This window comes from Vulpes vulpes, chromosome 5 (genome assembly GCF_048418805.1).
Source record: "Vulpes vulpes isolate BD-2025 chromosome 5, VulVul3, whole genome shotgun sequence".
Lineage (NCBI taxonomy): Eukaryota > Metazoa > Chordata > Mammalia > Carnivora > Canidae > Vulpes > Vulpes vulpes.
This window is the reverse complement of record NC_132784.1, coordinates 79139195-79162029: the sequence shown is the minus strand read 5'-3', so window position 1 is coordinate 79162029 and position 22835 is coordinate 79139195. Positions and strand designations below refer to the sequence as shown.

Here is a 22835-nt window from a genome sequence, read left to right as displayed (position 1 = left end):
GAGATGTCAGATAGAAAGGAGCTCTTGGCCACAACCCTAGAGACAGAATTAATGATGTTATTACATAACATTCATTGAGTAGTTTCTATTCATCAGGCACTGTGCTAAGATCTTCCTATTCACATCTCATTTCATTATCACAAAAGCCCTTTTGAAATTGGTATTATAATTATTACACCAGTGCTATAAATGAGGAAATTGATATTTCAGAGATTAGAAAAATTGTATATGTTTATACAGATAAAATGACAGAGTCAGAATTTGAACCCAACTCTCTTGTGTGTGGTTATTTCCAATGAAGGGTCTCGAAGTGGAAAGTTGCCCACCAATGCCAAAGGAAGTCTTCCTGGAGTCATGTCAGGGAAAGCTCAGAGGAGAATAAGGCAGGGGACTGTAAATAAGACTCTGGCAATGGGTGGTTATCCCTATCCTTATCACCCCAGAGAATAATTACTGCTCAGAAATGTTTAGTTCTAATGAATTCTGGGCTTTTACTTTGGGCCCAAGAGTGAATGACAGGACAACCACGTGGAGGAAAAGTGTGGCTACTCCTGCCCATTAAAATAGTGAACTCCCTAAGGCCATTTTGAAGACTTAGTAATAATGGAGCAGGGATTACAGAAGTGGATATTACTATTTGCATGAGGTCAGACTATAACAAATTGACTGAACAAGAAACCAGGCATAGAGCAACAGGAAATGCAGATGAACTGAAGTTTGTAAAAAATGTTAGTGGAGCAAAGCAACCAATAATTGTTCTTCTGTAGGATGAGATCTCAGAACACTTCTGCCTGAAATAATTCAGTAAGTTCAGCTCCTTCCTTTCCATCTCATTCATCCAACAACAGACAATTATAATTTACAGCCTATTCCACATTTCATCTATCAAAGGGGCAGAGTAAGTCTACCCACTTCCAGGGAGGATTAAATGAGTTAATATAAATCAAGTCCTTAATAAAGTGCCTGGTACTCAATAAGCCTTGAATAAGTGTTCATGATTATATTATATACTTCATATTATATTACTATAATTGTTCAATATAAGCCAAACACATTGTGACGCTCTGTAGATAAGTAGTGAAAAAATTCATTCATCCAACTATACTTACTGTGCCTATGTTCCAATCACTGTTGTAATTAGTGATAGAATAAATCAATAAATAGATCAATAAACAGAACTCCCAGCCTGCCTTTGAATGCCTTACATTCTGGTAGGGAAGATTTCATTAAGATAAGAAACATCAAACTCACATTATTTCCTCTTTGATAGGTTCATAGATTGATGTCATAGTGAAGAGCAGCCTTGGCTCTTCTCAATTTCGGTTGCTCAGTTGGTGACTTATTGTGAGGAGATTTAAAATTTTAGAAAACACAATACTAGTAGTATGTATTTGTTTTAACAACTTTATTGAGAAATATCTTTTTTTTTAATTTTTTAAATTTATTTATGATAGTCATACAGAGAGAGAGAGAGAGGCAGAGACACAGGCAGAGGGAGAAGCAGGCTCCATGCACCGAGAGCCCGACGTGGGATTCGATCCCCGGTCTCCAGGATTGCGCCCTGGGCCAAAGGCAGGTGCCAAACCGCTGCGCCACCCAGGGATCTCCGAGAAATATCTTTAAGATATAGAAATTATATATATTTAAGGTGTGCAACTTGATAGTTTTATATATACATATATGTATATGTCACCACAAATAAAGTTAAATAACTTCTCTGTCTCCTCTACATAGTTATCCTGTGTGTGTGTGTGTATGTTGTGTATATGTGTGTGTTGAGATTTAAGACCTATCTTCTTAGAAGACTTCAAAAATATAATACAGTAATGTCAGCTGTTGTGACCATGCTGTTCATTAGATATCCAAAACTTATTTATTCTCAATAACTGAAACTTTGCACCTTCTAACCAACATTTCCCCATTCCTGCCCAGCCCCCCAACCTCCATTTTACTCTCTACTTTTATGAGTTTGACTCTTTTATTCCACATAGGAGTGAGATCATGCAGAGTTTATCCTTCTGTGTCTGGCTTATTTCACTTAGCATAAAGTCCTTCAGGTTCATCCACGTCTTGGCAAATGACAAGATTTCCTACTTTTTATGGCTGAATACTATTCCATCCCCCCTCCTCTCTCTCATCAATAGTCTGTCATCATTGTCATCACCACCTCCATCATCATCATCACCATCATCTGTCTGAAATTTTCTTTACCCATTCACCTATCAATGGACATTTAGGTTAGAAACAATCTAGACTATTGTGAATAATGCCACAATAAATGTGGAAGTGAAACTATCTCTTCAAGATATTGACTTCATTTTCTTTGGATAAATACCCAGAAGTAGGATTGCTGAATCACACAGTAGTTTATTTTTAATTTTTTGAGGAACCTCCATAGTGTTTATCATAATGAGTGCACCAATTAACATCGCCACCAACAGAGTACAACACTCCTCTCTATAACCTTGCCAACACTTATCTTTTGTCTTTTTATTAATAGCCATCCTGACAGATCTGAGGTGATAACTCATTGTGGTTTTGATTTGCATTTCCCTGATGATTAGTGATGTTGAGCACCTCTTCATGTAGAACAGTTTTTAATATGATGAATGATAGAGAAACACTATCTGATAGTAGCAATTGGTTGTAAACATGCATGGGTAGTCAAATTCCATAAAATGATAAAATATATTAGCAACTTTAATTTTAGCCCTGAGTCTTCCCCAGGGTACTTCTGCCTTTTCTCACCCATCTCATTTTTATTTCCTCATTTTGATCTTACATCAGTGTCGGCCTGTCTTTTTTTTTTTTTTTTTTTACGATCTTATTTATTTATTTGAGAGAGAGAGAGAGCAAGCATGAGCAGGGGGAGAGGCAGAGGGAGAAGCAGACTCTCTGCTGAGCAGGGAGCCTGATGTGGAGCTCAATCCCAGGACTCTGGGATCATGACCTGAGCCGAAGGCAGATTCTCAACCAATGGAGCCACCTACGTGCCCCAGCCACCTTGTCTTTCTTAATGAAAAATGCACATGGGCTTCTCTCTTAAAAATGATAATCTGGTCTGGCCTGATGATATCAAGGTTGTCCCAAGCCCATCCTTAAATATTATCCTTAAGTATCTAATGAACCCTTTCCAGGTTTCCTTGTTCAGAAAATACTGGTCTGCTTGTTCTTGACTACCACGGTTTATCCAATTTCAGTCAACGTTGGTATTGTTCTACCATTCCCCAAACCATGGAGATATTATTCCCAGCCCTTCTATCCCATAATAATGCTGATTGTGATCATGCAAGTTTTGATCTTTTTATGCATCTTATGCAATTCCTACATTAAAACTTATTACATAATTAGAAAAATTTTCTAGTTCTAAGCATGTATGTCTATGTATAAATATATGTGTATATTTTTTCTTTTAGTTTTGTAACCTGATAGTGTGGATTATTTTATTATGAGTTGGTCAAAATGCAATATGTCAAATATTATAGCTTGTTGTGTTTTGCTCCTTTCCCAGATTCTTATACTAAAGAGATATAAAATATAAGATTCCTCGTGGTTGTTAACCTGGGTTTATATTTTCAAGTCAGAAAGTCTAAAAAGCCATAAACCTAAAGCAACCTGGATACTCAGCTGATTTAACCTTCCCATTTTTTAAGTTGAGAAAATGAGAATCTGGAGAGGCAAAGTCACTTTTCCACAGTCCCCAGGGAGTCAGGAATGGAGCTGATGACAAAACTCTGATTATTGGCTACCAGTTACTCTTTACTCCATTAGAGGGACCTTCTTCTAATCAACAAGATGTATGGCATAGAGATTTTAAATAGTGCCAAGAGATTATCATGGGCAGACTTCCTCGAAGAAGAAGAAACAGCTAGCAGGTGGCTGTGATGTTCACTTGGTGTTGTTTATATGATTTTCCAGGAAATATCTACTCATAATAACAAACACAATCTAACAGATCACGGGATTGTTTCTTCCTTATTGCAGGAAGTAGGTCTATGGTTGCAGGAAAGAACAACACAATTGTGACAAAATTCATCCTCCTGGGATTTTCAGATCATCCTCAAATGAAGCTTTTCCTTTTCGTGTTGTTTCTGGGGATTTATCTCTTGACACTAGCCTGGAACCTGAGTCTCATTGTCCTCATCAGGATGGACTGCCACCTGCACACACCCATGTACTTCTTCCTCAGTAACCTATCCTTCCTAGATATCTGCTATGTGTCCTCCACAACTCCCAAGATGCTCTCTGACATCATCACAGGGCAGAAAACCATTTCCTTTGTTGGCTGTGCCACTCAGTACTTTGTGTTCTGTGGAATGGGGCTGACTGAATGCTTTCTTTTGGCAGCCATGGCATATGACCGCTATGCTGCAATCTGCAACCCATTGCTCTACACAGCCCTCATTTCCCACACCCTTTGTTTAAAGATGGTGGTTGGTGCCTATGCAGGTGGATTCCTCAGTTCTTTGATTGAAACATACTCTGTCTACAAGCATGATTTCTGTGGGCCCAACATGATTGACCACTTCTTCTGTGACCTTCCTCCCGTTCTGGTTCTATCATGCTCTGATATCTTTACCAGCCAGGTGGTGAACTTCATTGTGGGTGTTGTTGTTGGAATGGTATCTGTCCTTGTGATCCTCATCTCTTATGGTTATATTGTTGCTGCTGTCCTAAAGACCAGCTCAGCTAAAGGTAGGACCAAAGCCTTCAGCACCTGTGCCTCTCACCTGGCTTCTGTGACTCTTTTCTATGGTTCAGGTCTCTTTATGTACATGCGACCTAGTTCTAGCTACTCCCTAAACCGGGACAAGGTGGTGTCCATATTCTATGCTCTGGTGATCCCTATGGTGAATCCGATCATCCACAGTTTTAGGAATAAGGAGATTAAAAATGCCATGAAGAAAGCTATGCAGAAGGATCATGTGCTTTCTCACGGGCCTTTGTTTTTCTGATCCTGAGGTAATGTTTACAAAGAGGCTGTGAGATGGGTCAGTTGTGCAGATTTTCATGCAGTTTTGGACTAGTTGATCTACACAATGATTTGTGTTGACTAGACTTTTCTCCCCTTTCCAATATTCCCCTAACTAGTTTATTTATTGGTTATCTAGAAAACAGTTTGGCTATTATTGGTTTCTAGAATGAATAGCATTGCATATACTGAGATTATAAATGCTCAACTTAGCAGAAAACCTCACCATGACAGAGACTGAATGACCAGGAACAACAAAGTAGAGTTTGTGTCTGTAGGAAGAAAACATTGAAAAAAAAAAAAAGTTAGTCTAGCATTCAGGATAGTGTTTTTTTAAGATAGGTAGGAATATATAGCATAATAACCTGAGGAGGGGACACTTTTTCTAAAAAACAGTTGCTTTTCCCTCTTATGAAGTTGTAACATGGCACATGAACACCACAAGGCAGACACCCCCTCCTATTTGGGAATCTAACTCTCAGTGAGCCACTGTGACTGATGAGGGGAGAGTACTGACTCTTTAAATATGTTAAGGCAAGAAAGAGATAAAAAACTTCTGATTAAGGCCTTAATGACTAAGCAATCTTATGGCTAATTCAATCAGCTACACAAAAGAGTCACTACAATGATTTAAACAAAGCCAGGGCTTTGTCATTTAGTCTGAAGTAACTGCTCTCTAGCCAATTCTCAAAGTTTCTCAGGAATCTATAGAAGAGGAGTGTATCTTCATTTGGGGGAAAGTTTCTATGTTTTCACCAATCTTGTGATAAGTTCTAGAATGGAATTTAGCCTAGAATTGAAGAGAGTAATTTTTTTCTCTTCCCTACTATCACAGAATTTGTTATAAGTCCTTGAACCAGCAGTAAACAACTGGCATACTTTTATTCAACTTTGACTGCTCTTGGTTGGCCATAAAAGAATAAATAAAGTATCTACCTGTGTGTCCTTGGACAAGTTATTTGGGCTCTGTTTGCCTTAATGCCTTATCTGTAAAATAGGAATGATAATAATAGTAATTCTCTCATCGGCTTATTGTGAAAAATTAAATGACTCAATATATACAAGCACTGAGAAATAGTGCTGGTGAATAGCAAAGGTTCAAGAAGTGAGTATTATTATTATTATATATATTTATCACCATTTGACAAAGAAATAGAAGACATTGCCTTAGTTTGGTAAAAAAATATATGATCTTTGTAATATCTTTGATGCGTTGTAAAGTGGGTTGGCAGAGACTAGAGCAAAAGCTGTTGAAGAGTATTCATTAGCTATTTTTAAGTTATCAGAGCTGCAGTTATTAATCTCATGTCTGCCTCTTTGGAAGTTACTTACAAGTTCCATTTTTCTCACTTGTACAATGAGGGTAATACTTGTATTTACCTCAGGGAATTGATACAACCATTAGGTGAGAATATGCATGAAAAGAGCTTAGCTTAGTGCTTGTTATATACTACTTAATAAATGTTAGCTCATATTACTAGTCAATTTCATATAAATCAAGAGAAATCCACGTTAATGTGCAAAAAGAGGCAAATTAGGTAGCTTTGGGATAACCACTCAACCTGGGACATAATCATTTCAATAAAAAGACATGTCTGTTCCTCTTACCTAAGAGTCATTAGGAAAATAGAAAGAATTTACATTCACAGAAGTGGCTGCACATGGAAATGCTACAATTATGCCAACTCTATCAGCTACCTGGACACCCCGCCTTTCCTCTAGCCAGTTTTTCCCATCCACCTTTCCTTATCTATATTCCAGTTCACTGCCCTCTTATCTTTCAATTTACCTTTGGTAGCTAATCTTAAATTCTCTTAATGCCAAAAGTCATAGAAAAAACCAAACTAACAAACAAATAAAAGAAAATATGCTTCATGCTTTGTACTTACATGGAGCTGTCATTGGTCTATTATCATTTCTATATTTTATGGAACACACATTTTGGATATAAGAACTTTGGGAAAATATGTCTTGTTCAACCATATACATGTTCACTGCTAGTAGAAATTTTCTCCTTGCATTGAGAAAATATAATATACCTTTTTAGTTTATCCAACTCCCAAAGAGAAAGTAATGCTCGTTAATAATTGTTAAATATAGTGCATATGGTGGGGTTTGGTCATGAGACTTGAATAAAGCAAAAATGATCTGGGGTTTATAGTAAGCCACATGTTAAATAAAATGTCCTAAATAACTGCATTTATTATGGGGCATATAAATAGATATACATTAAACAATATTCTTGATGCTAAAAGAATCATATGTTTTATAGTTCTTTGAAGGAAAAAAAGGTACAGCTGTCCTGGGGAGGTGGGAAGCTAGCTAGCTGGAGAAGAATTCATTTTAGTAAAATTAGGACAATCCAGGGTGTGTCACTCATCTTCACAACCTCTGAAGATTTTTTTTCAGATGGACTGAAGTTACCAAGCTCAGAATAGCTAACGGCATAAGCCAGATGCCATTTTTAGTTTTCATGGAAGAATAAAACTGCCAAGCTTGTATTTGTGCTAGTGGCACGATTCTCCGACTTGCTGAGGAAACCACATCGAAAAACAAATTACAGTTGAAAGTCTATTTGGAGAGAAAGTGGGCAATGTGTGTCAGTGTCTGGTGTGTGCAACTGCAGAGTCCAGACAGGCTGAGGCACTGGGCCAGGGCACTGACACTTTCTCTCCCCAAGTATTTGTCTTCCTCTCTTCTAAGTGACCATCTTCCCATCTAATCACTACATTCACAGATCAATTAATAGACAGATTTTCCTTCTTTGGTTGTAAGAAACATTTTGGTCTCTAAAATACCTCCATTACACATTTTATTGAACATGATCTGATTTTGTGGTTTAATTTTTAGAGTTTTCAGAAACCTCGTTATTGTCCATATATACCACCCACATTCCCCTAATTTTTTGGTAGGTATATATGATTAAATGCTCTCTTTCTCACTCATTCACATACTTAGGAATTAGTGACTGATGCATTAAGTGGGTTCTTTTTAAAAAGATTTTCTTTATTTATTCATAAGAGACACAGCAAAGTGAGGCAGAGATGAGGCAGAGGGAGAAGCAGGCTCCCTATGGGGAGCCCAAACAGGACTCAATCCCAGGACCCTGGGATCACGACCTAGCCAAAGACAGACACTTAACCACTGAGTCACCCAGGTGTTCCCATTAAATGGGTTCTGATGAGATTTAAATTTTTTCCCCCGAAAGATTAATAGTTTCATGTTTCTAGTCATAAACCTAGAGAAACCCAGAGCTTACCTATTCTGTGATCATCCACACAAATGAAGAAACACTTGCAATTAATTTCCCTGCATGTCCAGATAACTGATTTGAATCTCTCTGACCTACAACTGATCAGGGAAAGCCTAAATGCCTTGCATATATGAAGATATGCCATGTGTTCCAGCATTCTCCTATAGGCCTGATCTGTGATGACCATCCTTGAATTCTTGGTGGGTCTCCTTGTCTGTAACATCTCCTAAATAACTGGGGAAGATAAACCAACTGTTGCTATGTGACCTTTGCTGCTTTTATTCCATCCTCACTCTTCTCATGCTTTTCTTTTCCCATCTAATGCTGGCCAAGATATTCTATGTGCAATACTTCTGTGCATCTGTTCGAGGATGAAATTCCCCACCTTCCTCCAAGTAAAGAAATAGCCATCGTAAGCTCTTGTACTCATGGCTCACAACTTTTATTGAATGGATATCATACCATCTTCCTTCAGTGTTGCCATCCTAGATGAAAGACAGACCAACCTTCCACTTTGGTGGGACCGTATTCTAGAAATAGGTAGGCATAGTGGGCCCAAGGAGACCCCATGGAAAAACAGGCTTCATTTCTCTCTCTGAAAACAAAATTTTTCTGAAATAGTGTCAGGTGTCAGATGGGACTTAAATGCAACATAGGTAGAAAAATTGGCATGCGTAAAAATATCACATTGATATTGTATGAAATATTCTTGTTCTTATAAAACCTCTTTCTTATGCAAAGGAAGGCTGGGTGGTTTTCATCTTAAGAAATGCTCAAGGAACAAAATTATTGATGTACATGGACCAGAGGGAGGAATCCCTATATTAGACATTCACTGAAACTCACAGATCATTTTTGAGCAACCCAAAGCTAAGCAAGAACCCTGGCAGGAATCATCTCACTCTTCCATTCGACCCTCAGTCTAGAATACAATTGGAAATAAGTCCTGTGGCTGAGTTACAGCTGAGAGTTGTCCATGAACCTTACCAAAAAGAGGTAGGTTCTGAGAAGTTCTGCATCTCAGGGCATTTACCTGTCCAATCTTTCCTTTACTCATTTCATGCATCCTGTTGCAGATACTCTTTATGATTTGCTGTATTATCTGTACTGTCCGATCTAGATGCCACTTTTTTCTTGCATTCCCTCTTTGTACCAGAAGGTAAACCAGAAGGTTTAACACTTTTCAAGTCTGTAGGTTTCAGGTCTATGAAGGTTCTGGAATTGTTTTTCATATTGTCATCTCTGGCAGGTTTTCAACAGAAGGCCATGCATGAAATTTTCCAGTATTAGCTAGTTAAGCATCTTTGATGAAGACACTGGTCTTCTTTTCTTAAAGATTTTATTTATTTGAGAGAGAAAGAGGGAGCAAGCCATCAAGTCATGTCAAGTGGCAGGATTCCTTTTTTCTCATGGCTAAATTATTATATTAATAGGACCCTCCATGTTCCATCATGTGAATAGTGCCTGACACACTTTATGTGCTTAATATTGTTCGGACAGTTAACCTTAGTATGTTAGTACAAATTTTTTTGTTTCTTTTTATCCTGACCCCCACTGCATTATTCCGTTTGGGAGTCTTATCACACTTTAATATAGGAGAGGCATTCATCGAAATCCTAGCGACTTCAAATTTGGCCTAACTCAAGAGGATGCCAGAAATAGAGGATTTCTATTTCACCATTAAAGTGGCGCCCTCCTGTGGTCACAGCTGATATGTTGATTTCTGGCCACTCTTACCCAGTTTTAACTGCATTTGCATTCAGTTAAGGTTGTATTCTCAAGGTGACACCATATTAAATACTCTTAGCCTATCCATGCCACATACATTTACTTGTTTCTTTTAGAAAGAATTGGTCTCATCGTGCAATTAAAATTGAGATTCTTAGAACTTGTTCTACAAATCAACTAAAACATAGTGAAATGATTTCTTTTGGATCTTGTGTGTGGGATACAGAATTTCTGTTTTTCGGTCAACTCTGACATACTGACATTTTAAAATTATGGTCTAATTATAGTTTTGGAATGAAAGCAAAATGTGATTTTATCATATCTTCCCTATACATATATATTTATATATTTGGTTAGTCAGATATAAGGCCTTAACATTAAGGCCTATAACATTGACATTAAAAAAATGTGGTTGTAACAGTAGGCTGTAGACATTAGTAAAACAACAGTATAAGCTAATTACCTTTTTATGAGTAGAGGTGCTGAATAGAAATTATTATAAAAATGAATATAATTAAAAATATATAAACATATAAACAAAAATTTCACTTCAAAGGTAATAAAGGAAAATTAAAACAATTTTTTACCTAATGAAATATCAGTAAAAAACTAAATATTAAAATAATTTTTAAATTACATTATCTGAATCCTAGGGAAAATGCAATGAACAAGGGTATAGAGTCAATTGTTTCTTTTTTTTAAAAAAATTTTTTTTAATTTTATTTATTTTATGATAGGCACACAGTGAGAGAGAGAGAAGCAGAGACATAGGCAGAGGGAGAAGCAGGCTCCATGCACCGGGAGCCCGACGTGGGATTCGATCCCGGGTCTCCAGGATCGCGCCCTGGGCCAAAGGCAGGCGCCAAACCGCTGCGCCACCCAGGGATCCCGAGTCAATTGTTTCTATTAAAAATGCAAAATTGCTTAAGAAATTTGGGGCACCTGGCTGGCTCAGTCAGTGATGTCCAACTCTTGATTTCAGCTCAGGTCTTCATCTCAGGGTGGTGAGCTCAAGCCTGGCACTGGCTCCATGCTGGGTGTGGAGTCTACTAAAGAAAAAAAGAAAAGAAATTTGAAAACATAGCTGATATATGTGGGTAAACATAATGAGCTGAATCTGTACATTTGCCTTGACTCCTTAGAGCCTTCCTAAAATGACAAAAAAGTTTTTTTTAACCCATAAAATCACTATAATATGAATACCAGGAGAGAGGACAACAGAAGTTGGAAGCTGGAAAGTAGATATATGAGGAATAACCAACTCAGATTCAGGAAATCAGGAAGCGGGTAGCTCAGTCAATGAAGCTTCTGACTTCAGCACAGGTCATGATCCCAGGGTCCTGGGATCAAGCCCTGAGTTGGGCTCCCTGCTTAGTGAGGAATTTGCTTTTTCCTCTGCCCCTCCCCCTGCTTGGGCTCTCTCTGTCACATGCTCTCCATTTCAAATAAATAAAATCTTAAAAAGAGAGAGAGAAACAGGAAGTTATGGGTCCTGGGTAGATGGAGCAGGAAAGCCAAGAAACAAATTGATTTCCATTGCACAACCCTCCTACCATCAAGAATTGTAGGCACTAGGCATCTGTATAGTGGGTGGAGCTTAAAACTGGAGATTTGATTGAAAATCTATTAAGGGTAACTAGACTTCTAGACCAACCCATCCCTTTCCTCTTGCATACAAGAAACTCCACCATCCCCATCATTCCTCTTTCCCTGTAGTAGGATATCGGAAGAATGTTTCTTCTCTGGAGAATTGAACCAAGAAATATGGGCCCAGGACCATTACATATATCTGTGGGGGAATGATAAAAATAGAGGGATGAAATAATATCTACATGGTGAAGATTCTTCATTATGTTTTTCTTTTTTCACTACTAATATCTACATAAGGAGACTCTTCCTCCACTGCACACCTCCTCCATTCACTTACTCAACTCTCAAAATACTCCGAGCTAGGTTTCTACCTTCCTGGGCAGGAAACTGGAGAATTCTGTATAGAGAAAAACCTGCCCATGGTTATAGCAGAGGTTCATTAGAGCAACTGAGAAGAGACCCCCAGATTGCCTAGCAAGAAACCCAACAGAGGACAGTCTCTGGTCATAAACACCAAGCCTCAAATCTTGCTCTTTAGTGCTTCTCCCTGCAATGTGAAAAGACAGCCTAAAATAAACAATAAGCAACAAAAGAACTCAGATGGTGAAAAGACAATGAATGGAACATAAGACCATGTAAAAAATAAAACTCCAAAATTAGTTCACTCAGATTAAAGTAGATATTGTGTGTTTAAAAAAAGATACTGCATCCTTATGTGGCATATTAAACAGAAGAGAAGAAACTGGACATTTGTAATATTGTTTGAGCCAATGGATCAAATTTTCTCTGACTCCTTCAGTTTTATGAGCTAATTGATTCACTTTATTGTTATGCCCAGTTGCAGTTCTTTTTCTCTGTTGTTAAAAATGAAAGGTTCCTGACTCTGGGATAGTTTTATGATATATACCAACATCACAAAAATGCAATTCTTTTTGAGTATAAGTGGTCTCTCCGCATAGTATATTAGTTACCTGTTATTGCTCAAAAAATCACTACAAAACTTCATGACTTCGAATGTAAATATTTACTACATGGTTTCTGTGGATCAGGAATTCAGGGTCAACTTGGTTATGTGGTTCTGATGTCTCTCATGAGGTTGCACTCCAGTAAATAGTTGGTTAGGGCTGTAGTCCTCTGAAGCCTGGATTGAGCCTGCAGGACCCACTTCTAAATTTTTTTTTATGATAGTCACAGAGAGAGAGAGAGAGAGAGAGAGAGAGAGAGGCACAGAGACACAGGCAGAGGGAGAAGCAGGCTCCATGCACCAGGAGCCCGATGTGGGATTCGATCCCAGGTCTCCAGGATCGCGCCCTGGGCCAAAGGCAGGCACTAAACCCCTGCGCCACCCAGGGATCCCAGGACCCACTTCTAAAATAGACTAGCAAGTTTGTGCCGGTTGATGGTGGAGGCCAATGTTCTTTGTTACATGAGTTAGCCCTATTAGATATAGGAGGGAGTCTACAAAAACCTGTGAACACTAGAAGACCAGGATCATTGGGGGCCATCTTGGAAGCTGCCTATTACACTTAGATGTTAGAAATGCTTCAGAGTCAAAATATTAACAAGCATTCATTGAAAGTTTGGAAACAACCTACTCCTTGGGCCTCCTTGTGAGGTGAATTGTGAAAAAGAGATGGGAGAAAAACGTGGAAGAAAGAAGAGGCACACTTAAAATCAAGGTTGTATATTTTTCTTGCTTCTTGAGGTAGGCCTGCATTAGTATAATATTCTCTCTTAGAGGGAATCCCTGGGTGGCTCAATGGTTTGGCGCCTGCCTTCGGTCAGGGCATGATCCTGGATCAAGTCCCACGTCATGCTCCCTGCATGGAGCCTGCTTTTCCCTCTGCCTGTGTCTCTGCCTTTCTCTCTCTCTGTGTCTCATGAATAAATAAAATCTGAAAAAAAAAATCTCTCTTAGAAAAGCTTTTGCTTCATCCCAAAGATTTTAGACTGTGGTGTTTTCATTTTCATTTTTCCCCATGTATCTTTTGATTTCCTCTTTGATTTCTGGTTGGGCCATTCATTATATCATACGCTGGAGACTAATAACACTGTATGTTAATTATACTTGAAAAGTAGAATCAAGGTTGGGGAGATTCTCAGAGGCTATAAAGCAGTAAGAGTCATCCATTTCTGGGTAAAAGCAAGCCTGGAACATGTTTCATGGGGAAACATGGAACATAGCTTCCCAGGACCCCGCAGGATCTCATGGCTATTATCTCTTGGCTATTATGTGTGTAGGGTGGTTGGGCCCAAGGCCCAGAGGTCTGAGCCTCTCAGGGATTCTAGGACAATAAGTTGACCAAGGAGCAGAAGAGCCACCAGACTTGGGGTACTGTGGAGACTCAGAGTACAGCCGAGAGAATTTAAAGATAATTTTAAAGAGATATTATTTTTCATATCTTCATGGACTAATTTAATGCATATTATATTACTATTTATACAATATTTTCTGCTTCATGCAGTTACATCACATAGATTTGATTTTCTTATGAAGATGTCACCATATGAAGATGGCAGGTGAGAAATTGTATTGCAAATATTACAGATAAAACCTTTGGGCACATAGATGTCTGCCACGTTCTTCCCAGTAGAGCAACAATTCGTTTGGATCTCATAAAGTGTGATTTGTGGAACATACATGGTTCTTATAGACCAGAAGTATGTCCTCTATTACTTGGCCATGGTGCTCACATTCCATACTTTTGGTGTTATACTTTTAAAACTCTCTTAAGAACTTGTTTTGTTAAAAAAAACTTGTTAAGGATTAAGTTATTACAGTTCTTATCAGGGAATATATACTAACCTATCAGCAAGAGTTAAATAATTAACACATTGCTCACCCACCCCTTTCTCCCTAGAAGTGAGAATAGTTGAAGTAGGTCAAACCAAGAATGGGACCTTATCTAAAACATCCCTGTATCCCTAGTAACTGGCAGGGTAGATGAGTTTCATTTCTAAACAACTGGAAACAAATGAGCAGAAATGTTTGTGGGAATGATGCTAAGTAGATATTTTTAGTGAAGGATTAGTAATGCAGCATAAAATGTTGGCAAGAACTCCAAATCAGAACATAGAAAGTACACCTACTATTAACAGAAGGTGTGCTTGTACTATACCCCCTGGTAAGTGCTTTAAAAGCATTATCCAGTTTGTTTCTCTCTGTGAAGACCTACTCTATGAAGTAGCTACTACTGTCACCCCATTTGATGATAATCCTAAGGCTGGGAGAGGTTAATTTGTTCAATGTCACACACAAGTCACCAAGTGGAAGGGTCAGAATTGTACCCAGATTGGTTGCTACCAATGTCCCAGGATGTTGCCCTGATAAATCATGGCTCTGTCATGAATTAGTTTTATTATTGTCCCTTATTGCCTCAACTTCCTCACTTATGCATAGGAAATAATGTGATGTCTGCCTCACAGGCACCTGTGATGATTGGATCTGGTCACATATTTGAGAAAATGTATGTATGTATGTATATACTTAAAATGCAAGTGCTTCGTACACAGGGAATTGTTCACATATCTATTTTAAGTAAGGTATTTTACCAGCTAATATTTTACCAGTGTCATCTTGGGCAAATCTTTTAGCTCCCCTGGTTTTAGGTTCCTCACCTGGTAATTGAAGATGTTGGACTAGATGATCCCTAGGTTCTTTCCAGCCCTAAAGACTTTTAAGTTTCTAATAGAAAAGCTATAATTATGAAAACATGATTGGACTATAGAGAAAGTGCAGAATGGATCCAGAAGGGGCATGGCAAAGTGGGGCATGAAATTAGCAGGACAAATACTCCATGACAACCATGACTCCAGAGGATAAGTATCTAGAGGGTTTTCTTCCTCTAATTGTCTTTTCTCCTCTTACCTGTGCCCTCAACAATAACACATTTAAGAGGATCTCAGTTGTGGGCATCTCTCTTGCTCTGAGTGGATAGCCAGTTTGATGGCCAAAGGCTCCCATCTTGGAGAGCAATAGGGCCTACCTGGAAAATTCTTTTGGAAAAGAAAGAAGCAATTTCAGCCTTTGGCAAGACCTCTGTCTTCTTGGGGAATCTGGGTCAGGTGAGAGGGCAAGATTTAGTGAGAACAGTGGATTCTGTTATCTTAATAGACATGCGATTCTTCCAGTAGGACCTGTGTGGAGCAAGGTTTATTGTCCACAGTCTCTTCCATTCTTCACCTCTTTCTCACTCCCACACTCTCCACTGTGGGCTCTTCCTTGGATTCTCCTGCTCCTTACCCAACTTCTCTGACATTTATTGAGAAGATGATCCCTAATCTAAAATTTCAGGGATTATTCTGGGGTGAGGGATGAATGTTGAGTTCTAGTTCTGTAATTTCCTAAGGGTGTGTGATCTTGAGCTCCATTACCTTCTGTTTTTTTTTTCACCTGTAAAATGAGGGATAATGGGATTATTTATAATCTAATAAGACAATGTTTATAGTGCCTAACAAATTTTAGAATTGAATGATTGAGCACTGAATTAAAAATAATGATTTACTTACTTTCAGAGGAATTTCCTAAGATCCCACATTCTAGTCTTGATTTTCCAACTTTATCCATCCCAAGACTGAATTTTTTGTTTAGGAGTCTGTTGTTATAATGTCATTAGTTAATTTGATTTCCGTGTCAATATATAGCTTTGATTGATAATTTCTGAGCGGCAGAAGGCAAGCAGGCCACTAAATGTTGATATAACAGAGTACTCATGTACAGTTTCATTGGTCTTTTGAAATACTTTGAGTAATTATCTATGGTCATCTTTGGAGACTCTGTGGATCCGGGAGCACTAGTGTGGGTCTACTGTGAGTGAGATACCTCACTGCCAACATTGGTAGTTGTTGGTCTGTCTCTTTAACTTCGTCTTCTTCTTCTTTTTTTTTTTTTTTTTTACTTACACTGTTCTTCATTGCCACATCTTGGCTTTCTTTATCTGATTTTATTCCCTGAACAACCTTACAAACTATGTCTTTAGTTGGTCAGATTGGAAAAGCTTTGATTAGCTTTAACCTCATCTGCAACCAGTATGTCTGTCAGTCTCTATTTCTTCTCAAACTATTTGGGAGAGGGTGAACAGATACCGTCTTAAAACTTAAAACTGTCACCTCATCACCTTCAGAATCATTTTGTACCCTGAACACATAACCACCTTAAAACTTAATCAACTTCAACTCTCTTAACCAAAGAGACTGAATATATTCAGAATTTTTCTGTCTTACTCTGTGTTACCAAATTTCAACAAGATAAATTTTCAGGATCAATTTTATCATGAATTAATAAACAATCCATAATTGTTTATTTTTCTGGTGGGGGGAAATGATGAGTTACATAAAATACTTTTAGCTCTGGCTGCCTCTGTCACCAGAATGTAATACGAAACTGAAGAGTTTTACTACAGTGATTGATCAGAAGTTTGGCTTATTTTTGCTGAACTGATTGATTATGTTGGTATATTGGATGTTGGAGGCTGTGCATGAGGGTTTATATTTTCACCATATTTTCGTTGACTCCAACTCATCTTGAGAAAACAAGAGAGATATTATATTGGCAACACTTTAGGAGTCAACAGAAAGATTTCCAAGTTCATAAAACCATAATTGAAATAAGATCATTTTAGTTTTGCATCCAAAAGTGGGTGAAAGAACTATTTGTTCGACATTTATTTATTTGGCAACACAAATATTTATATGCAAGATGTTTTCATTAAGTAGTGGACCTCTCCACTAGACCATGTCTGTATATAGCATCATTGGCTCAAGGTGGTGGTGGTGACACATAAAAAGGGGCATCAGGGCTTTACACTCCAGCTGACTGGGAGATAACAGAATAATACAAGACAGAAATAGTCATTGATTAACTATATTTTTGCCTCTAGGCTTAGAGACCATCTAATTTAGAAGATAATTATGTGCGGAGCTCTTTGATATTTCTGCATTAGTTTGCCTTATTTTTCTTGAAAGAGAGGAATAATAATGGGGATGATAAAGGCTAACATTTATTGAGCCCTTACTGTTTTAAGCTTTTTACATCATTCAGTCCTTGCAGCCACCTTCTGATAGTAGTAAGCACTATCAGCCCCGTTTATAAATGAGGCAACTGAGTCACAGAGGGGCTAATGACTTGCTAAGGGTGACACAGTCACTGGTAGAAGCCAGGAAATTCTGAGAGCCTGTTTCATCTGTTAGTGTCTCTCTTCTTTATTTCCCCTTCCCTCTCCCTTTCTGTCTCACTCTGTGCTTACTATGGAGGGTTTATATATCTTAACAACTTTTTCTTCCTATAAATACAGGAGTTTTCAGAAATTGATCAAATATGGAGATGTTTGAAGAAGGAAATCAAAGGCATACCAGTCATTACACTTGACATTTGTAATTGTCTTGTGTGTGTGAGTGAGAGACAGAGACAGAGAAAGATACTATAAAAAGCAAAATAATTTTTCCTTCAGAAAAGTAGAATCATTTTGTACCCTCCTTAGTAGTAAATGTGAGCACTGTATCCCTTGATCTATGCCTTTTGTATTAAGGGCATTACTATGTTGCCTTTTTTATGCTTTGTAACTATTTTTCCCTCATCAATCGCATTTCAAAATATTTTACACATGTGGGCTTTTTTGGCATAATAACCAAGTTTTAAATTATTATATTTTTCTTTTATAGTTTCTGTTTTGGTGTTATAATCAGACATTTTCCCCACATATCAAGATTATATAATGCACATCAAGAATTGAATCTTTCTCTATCAATTTAAAATACTAATTTTTATCATATTTAAATTTTTACTGATATTTAAATTTCTCTAAAATTTCTATATGGTCTTTTGGGATCTATTTTTATAAGAATAGTGAATTTCCAGTGTTTATAATGCTTTTTAATATCTAAAAGTTCATGTGTTTTTAATTCATAATATTTTTTCAAAAATTTCTTAGCTGTTCGCAGTCATTTCCTCTCTTACCTCAAGGAAGGGCAGTTGATTGTGAACCATAGGCCATAGTTGCAATCTATTATGAATTATGAATGTTAGTAAGCTCTAACATGATAACTGTATCAACAAAACTGATGAACCATACCTATGTAGTACTTGGTAATTGAAATTATTTACTTTTTATTTGCCTCAAGGTCATCATGGTTTGATGCTGGTTGTCAAGCAAGTATACTCAAACTCAAGCAAACTAAATAGAACATTGTTTATGTGGTTTATGTCTTCATGGCCCTGGGTGGTTTGATTTGCTTCTACATGAGGTCTGAATCTACATCTGCCTAGAGGTAATGATTCCTCACTGTCTATAAGGTCAATGATGTCTCAGGAAATTCCTCAAATTAACCCCTACAACTGGTGACATTCCTAACCATGGGTACAGCTGTCATTTATGGTTATCTGTAAGCAATCCATGATAATAATAGCCAACCCCTAGTGGACAATTACCGTGTACAGAGTTATGTGCTGAGCATCCCTATGAATTTTCTTGTAACCATCCTAGTAATCTTACAGTCCAAGAGCTCTTAATGTTCTCACTTTATTTTGAATAAATCAGTCTTAATGTGTTTAAGCTACTGTTCATAAAGTGAGAGGGTATCAGACAAAACTCCAAAGTCTGAACCTTTAACTACAGTACCATGCTGCTTCTCAGGTAGTAAAATACTCTAAAATTAAAAAAATGTTGGGGTCAATAGTGAGCTATCCTACCCTTGCATTGGTATATTTAGTACGAAGACTTCTTTTTTTATAATAAATTTATTTTTTATTGGTGTTCAATTTGCCAACATACAGAATAACACCCAGTGCTCATCTCGTCAAGTGTCCCCCTCAGTGCCCGTCACCCATTCACCCCCACCCCCCGCCCTCCTCCCCTTCCACCACCCCTAGTTCATTTCCCAGAGTTAGGAGACTTTATGTTCTGTCTCCCTTTCTGATATTTCCCACACATTTCTTCTCCCTTCCCTTATATTCCCTTTCGCTATTATTTATATTCCCCAAATGAATGAGAACATATAATGTTTGTCCTTCTCTGTTCTTATCAGTACGAAGACTTCTGTGAGACGACTTGTTCCATAACTTTATTGGGCACATATGCTGTCATAAGTTATGATATAGTTTTCTGGGCCAGTTAGAAGATGATATATTAACTACATTCATATAAAAGTTTGTGAAATTATTACAAACAGGGTAAATAACTGTTCCTAAGGATAAAAGAAGAAATAAAAATTTATCTAAATGAGGACACCTGAGTGACTCAGTAGTTGAGCATCTGCGTTTGGCTCAGGGCATGATCCCAGGGTCCTGGGACTGAGTCCCACATTGGGCTCCCCATGGGGAGCCTGCTTCTCCCTCTGCCTATGTTTCTGCCCCTCTCTCAGTCTCTCTCGTGAATAAATAAATAAAACCTTAAAAAAATTTATTTAGATGACCATCTTGATAGGCTATTTCAGTTTTAATCTGGAGTGATGCCACTTATGCTTTTTTAAAAAAAGATTTTATTTATTTATTCACTCATGAGAGAGGGAGAGAGAGAGAGAGAGAGGCAGAGACACAGGCAGAGGGAGAAGCAGGCTCCATGCAAGAAGCCCAATGCTTGATCCCAGGACTCGATCCCAGGACCCCAGGACCAAGCCCTGGACCAAAGGCAGGAGCTAAATCGCCGAGCCAACCCCTCGGGAAAAATAGTACACATTTTTTTTTTTTAATTAGTGGGTATGTGTGGCTTTCTCTTTTCTTGACATTCCCAGTCTTGTTGCTGCCAAGACTCACTATTAAAGTGACAATTACAGGGACACATGTGATGCGTGTGCCATAACTCCCAATGTGATTATCTCCTTCATATCACTTCTGCTTTAGAAACCTGCTGGTCTCCATTTTAATTATGTATTGATACAAAAGAGCCTGTTTTTTTTTTTTTTCTTATGTTTTTTTCCTGTGGCCCCGTCATCAGGCCCAGGGCACAAGGTCCTGGGGACAGGATCCGACCCTGCCTCAGGCGCGGACAGCTTTCCTCTCTCGGGCCTTGGACCCCTGCCAGAGGACAGGTGCAGGTCCCTCCCACAGTGTGATTAAGCCACATCTGAAACCATTTGGGAGAATTATTGGCTGAAGAGTGTTAAACAGGCAAGGGGAGCTGAGCACTTATGACATCCAGGTGACAGCAATCAACAGGTCGTCTGATGTGTTGTTTAGTAGTAGATTGAAATTCTACACACGAGGTCTCTGTAATAATCATAGCCTTTCTGTTGTTTTAGTTCTCAGTCAAATTTGAAAAAATCTCTTTAATTTTCATGAGACTTCATTAAATAGGTGAGAACACGAGACACTAAAAAGTCACTTCTTGACAATTTGAGATGAAAAATTGGATCTTTTCATCATGTCAGTGAGGCATTGCTTCTATCCCCACACTCCATGGAGGGAAACTATGGAACATATGAGATTTGTAATGCTGCCATTTCTCCTGGGTCAGCAGTGCATTCTCTTCTCTCTTTTTCTGATTTTAGAAGCACCAAGCAATGACTGGGGGAGGAAATACTACAGAGATCACTTATTTCATCCTTTTGGGATTCTCTGATTTCCCCAGAATCCTAGCAGTGCTCTTTGCTGTATTCCTGCTGATTTACGTTTTGACTCTGACTTGGAACCTGGGCCTCATCATCTTAATAAGGATGGACTCTCACCTCCACACGCCCATGTACTTCTTCCTCAGTAATCTGTCCTTCATCGATGTCTGCTATGTGACCTCTACAGCTCCCAAGATGCTCTCCAACTTTTTCCAAGAGCAGCAAACCATCACCTTTGTGGGTTGTGCTGTTCAGTACTTTGTCTTTTCAACCATGGGACTGAGTGAGTCTTGTCTCATGACAGCCATGGCTTATGACCGATACACTGCCATTTGTAATCCACTTCTCTATTCATCAGTCATGTCACCCACGCTCTGTATTCAGATGGTGCTGGGATCCTATCTGGCTGCACTCTCTGCTAGTATATCCCAGTTGTGTGCCATGTTTCAGCTTCATTTCTGTGGGCCGAATGTCATCAACCACTTCTTCTGTGACATGCCCCAACTATTAATCCTGTCCTGCACTGACACCTTCTTTGTACATCTGTTGATTGCTATACTAGCAACAATCTTTGGGATGATAAATGCCTTTATTATTATGATATCCTATGGCTATATTGTCAGGTCCATCATGAAAATCACTTCAGCTAAAGGCAGATCCAAAGCTTTCAACACCTGTGCTTCTCATCTGACAGCAGTTTCTCTCTTCTATACCTCAAGTGTCTTTGTCTATTTGAGTTCCAGCTCTGGTGGTTCCTCCAGCTTTGACAGATTTGCATCAGTATTCTACACTGTGGTTATTCCCATGTTGAATCCCTTGATTTACAGTCTGAGGAACAAGGAAATCAAAGATGCCTTGAAGAGGTTACAAAAGAGGACATGGTATTGCTGAGGTCCTGTCCAGAGTTATCCTGTCGAAACTTTAACCCCTAATAATGTGTACATGAATGGATTCTAACAAAATTCATACTGCTTTTGAATAAAGATACTTTAATTTGTAACAGATAATATGCCAAATGGGCTTACAGCTGACTTGATTCCATATAAACACAATATCATTAGGTCCTAGAGGTTCATACTTTCACCCTACATGAAGAGTGGCCTCATCGTTTATTAATAATCTGCAAGTATTTTTAAATGGTAAGGTTTAGAAACTCTTTGCTTCTTTTGGCTTCAGAGATTGAAGCCTGCTTATCTCAGACCTCTGATTGTAAAGAAGCAATACCTGGCAGAGGCACCCAGGAGTGTAGAGACCATGTCTCCCAAGTATTTTGATGCAGCATAATCCAGACATGAGGGTGATCAATGTCTGTTTTGGATTTCTGACCATGATGGGAATAAATAGGGGGGATGTGCCTTTGAACAGAAACAAAGCTATACAATTGGCTTGGCAAGAGCAGTCTGAGATAGCTAATGTTTATTGAAGGCCTCTTTCCAGGCTAGTCATCTAATAAGTTTGGTCACTTTCCAGTCTCCACCAACTGTAATCTAAGGAAGCGGGAGGTGATTTGAACCATAAAGGAGAATGGAATGAAGAATGTTTTTCCTTCAGTACCATTTACTTATGAGTCTGATGACTTCATTTCTCGCTTCTAGTGTTCAGTGGAGATTTCTGATGGGAGTGATGTTGAAAATCCATATCCCAGCCAATAGCTATTTCTTACATTGTGGGACTCAAACCTCTCTCTCCCATTAAATCAAGGACAATTATCCTGATATAGCCAGCGTTTCACACTATCAAATCATTCCT

The 22835-nt window shown here is 38.4% G+C and overlaps 2 protein-coding genes across 2 annotated transcripts; both read left to right on the top strand.

Moving 5' to 3' along the window:
- The first annotated feature begins 3995 nt into the window (after positions 1-3995).
- Positions 3996-4955, top strand: LOC112930429 (olfactory receptor 5A2-like). Its single transcript, XM_026012747.1, has one exon. The coding sequence runs from the start codon at positions 3996-3998 to the stop codon at positions 4953-4955; it is 960 nt and encodes a 319-aa protein (XP_025868532.1).
- A 16083-nt stretch (positions 4956-21038) lies between these two features.
- Positions 21039-21977, top strand: LOC112930420 (olfactory receptor 5AN1-like). The gene has a single exon (XM_026012736.2). The coding sequence runs from the start codon at positions 21039-21041 to the stop codon at positions 21975-21977; it is 939 nt and encodes a 312-aa protein (XP_025868521.1).
- Positions 21978-22835: the final 858 nt, after the last annotated feature.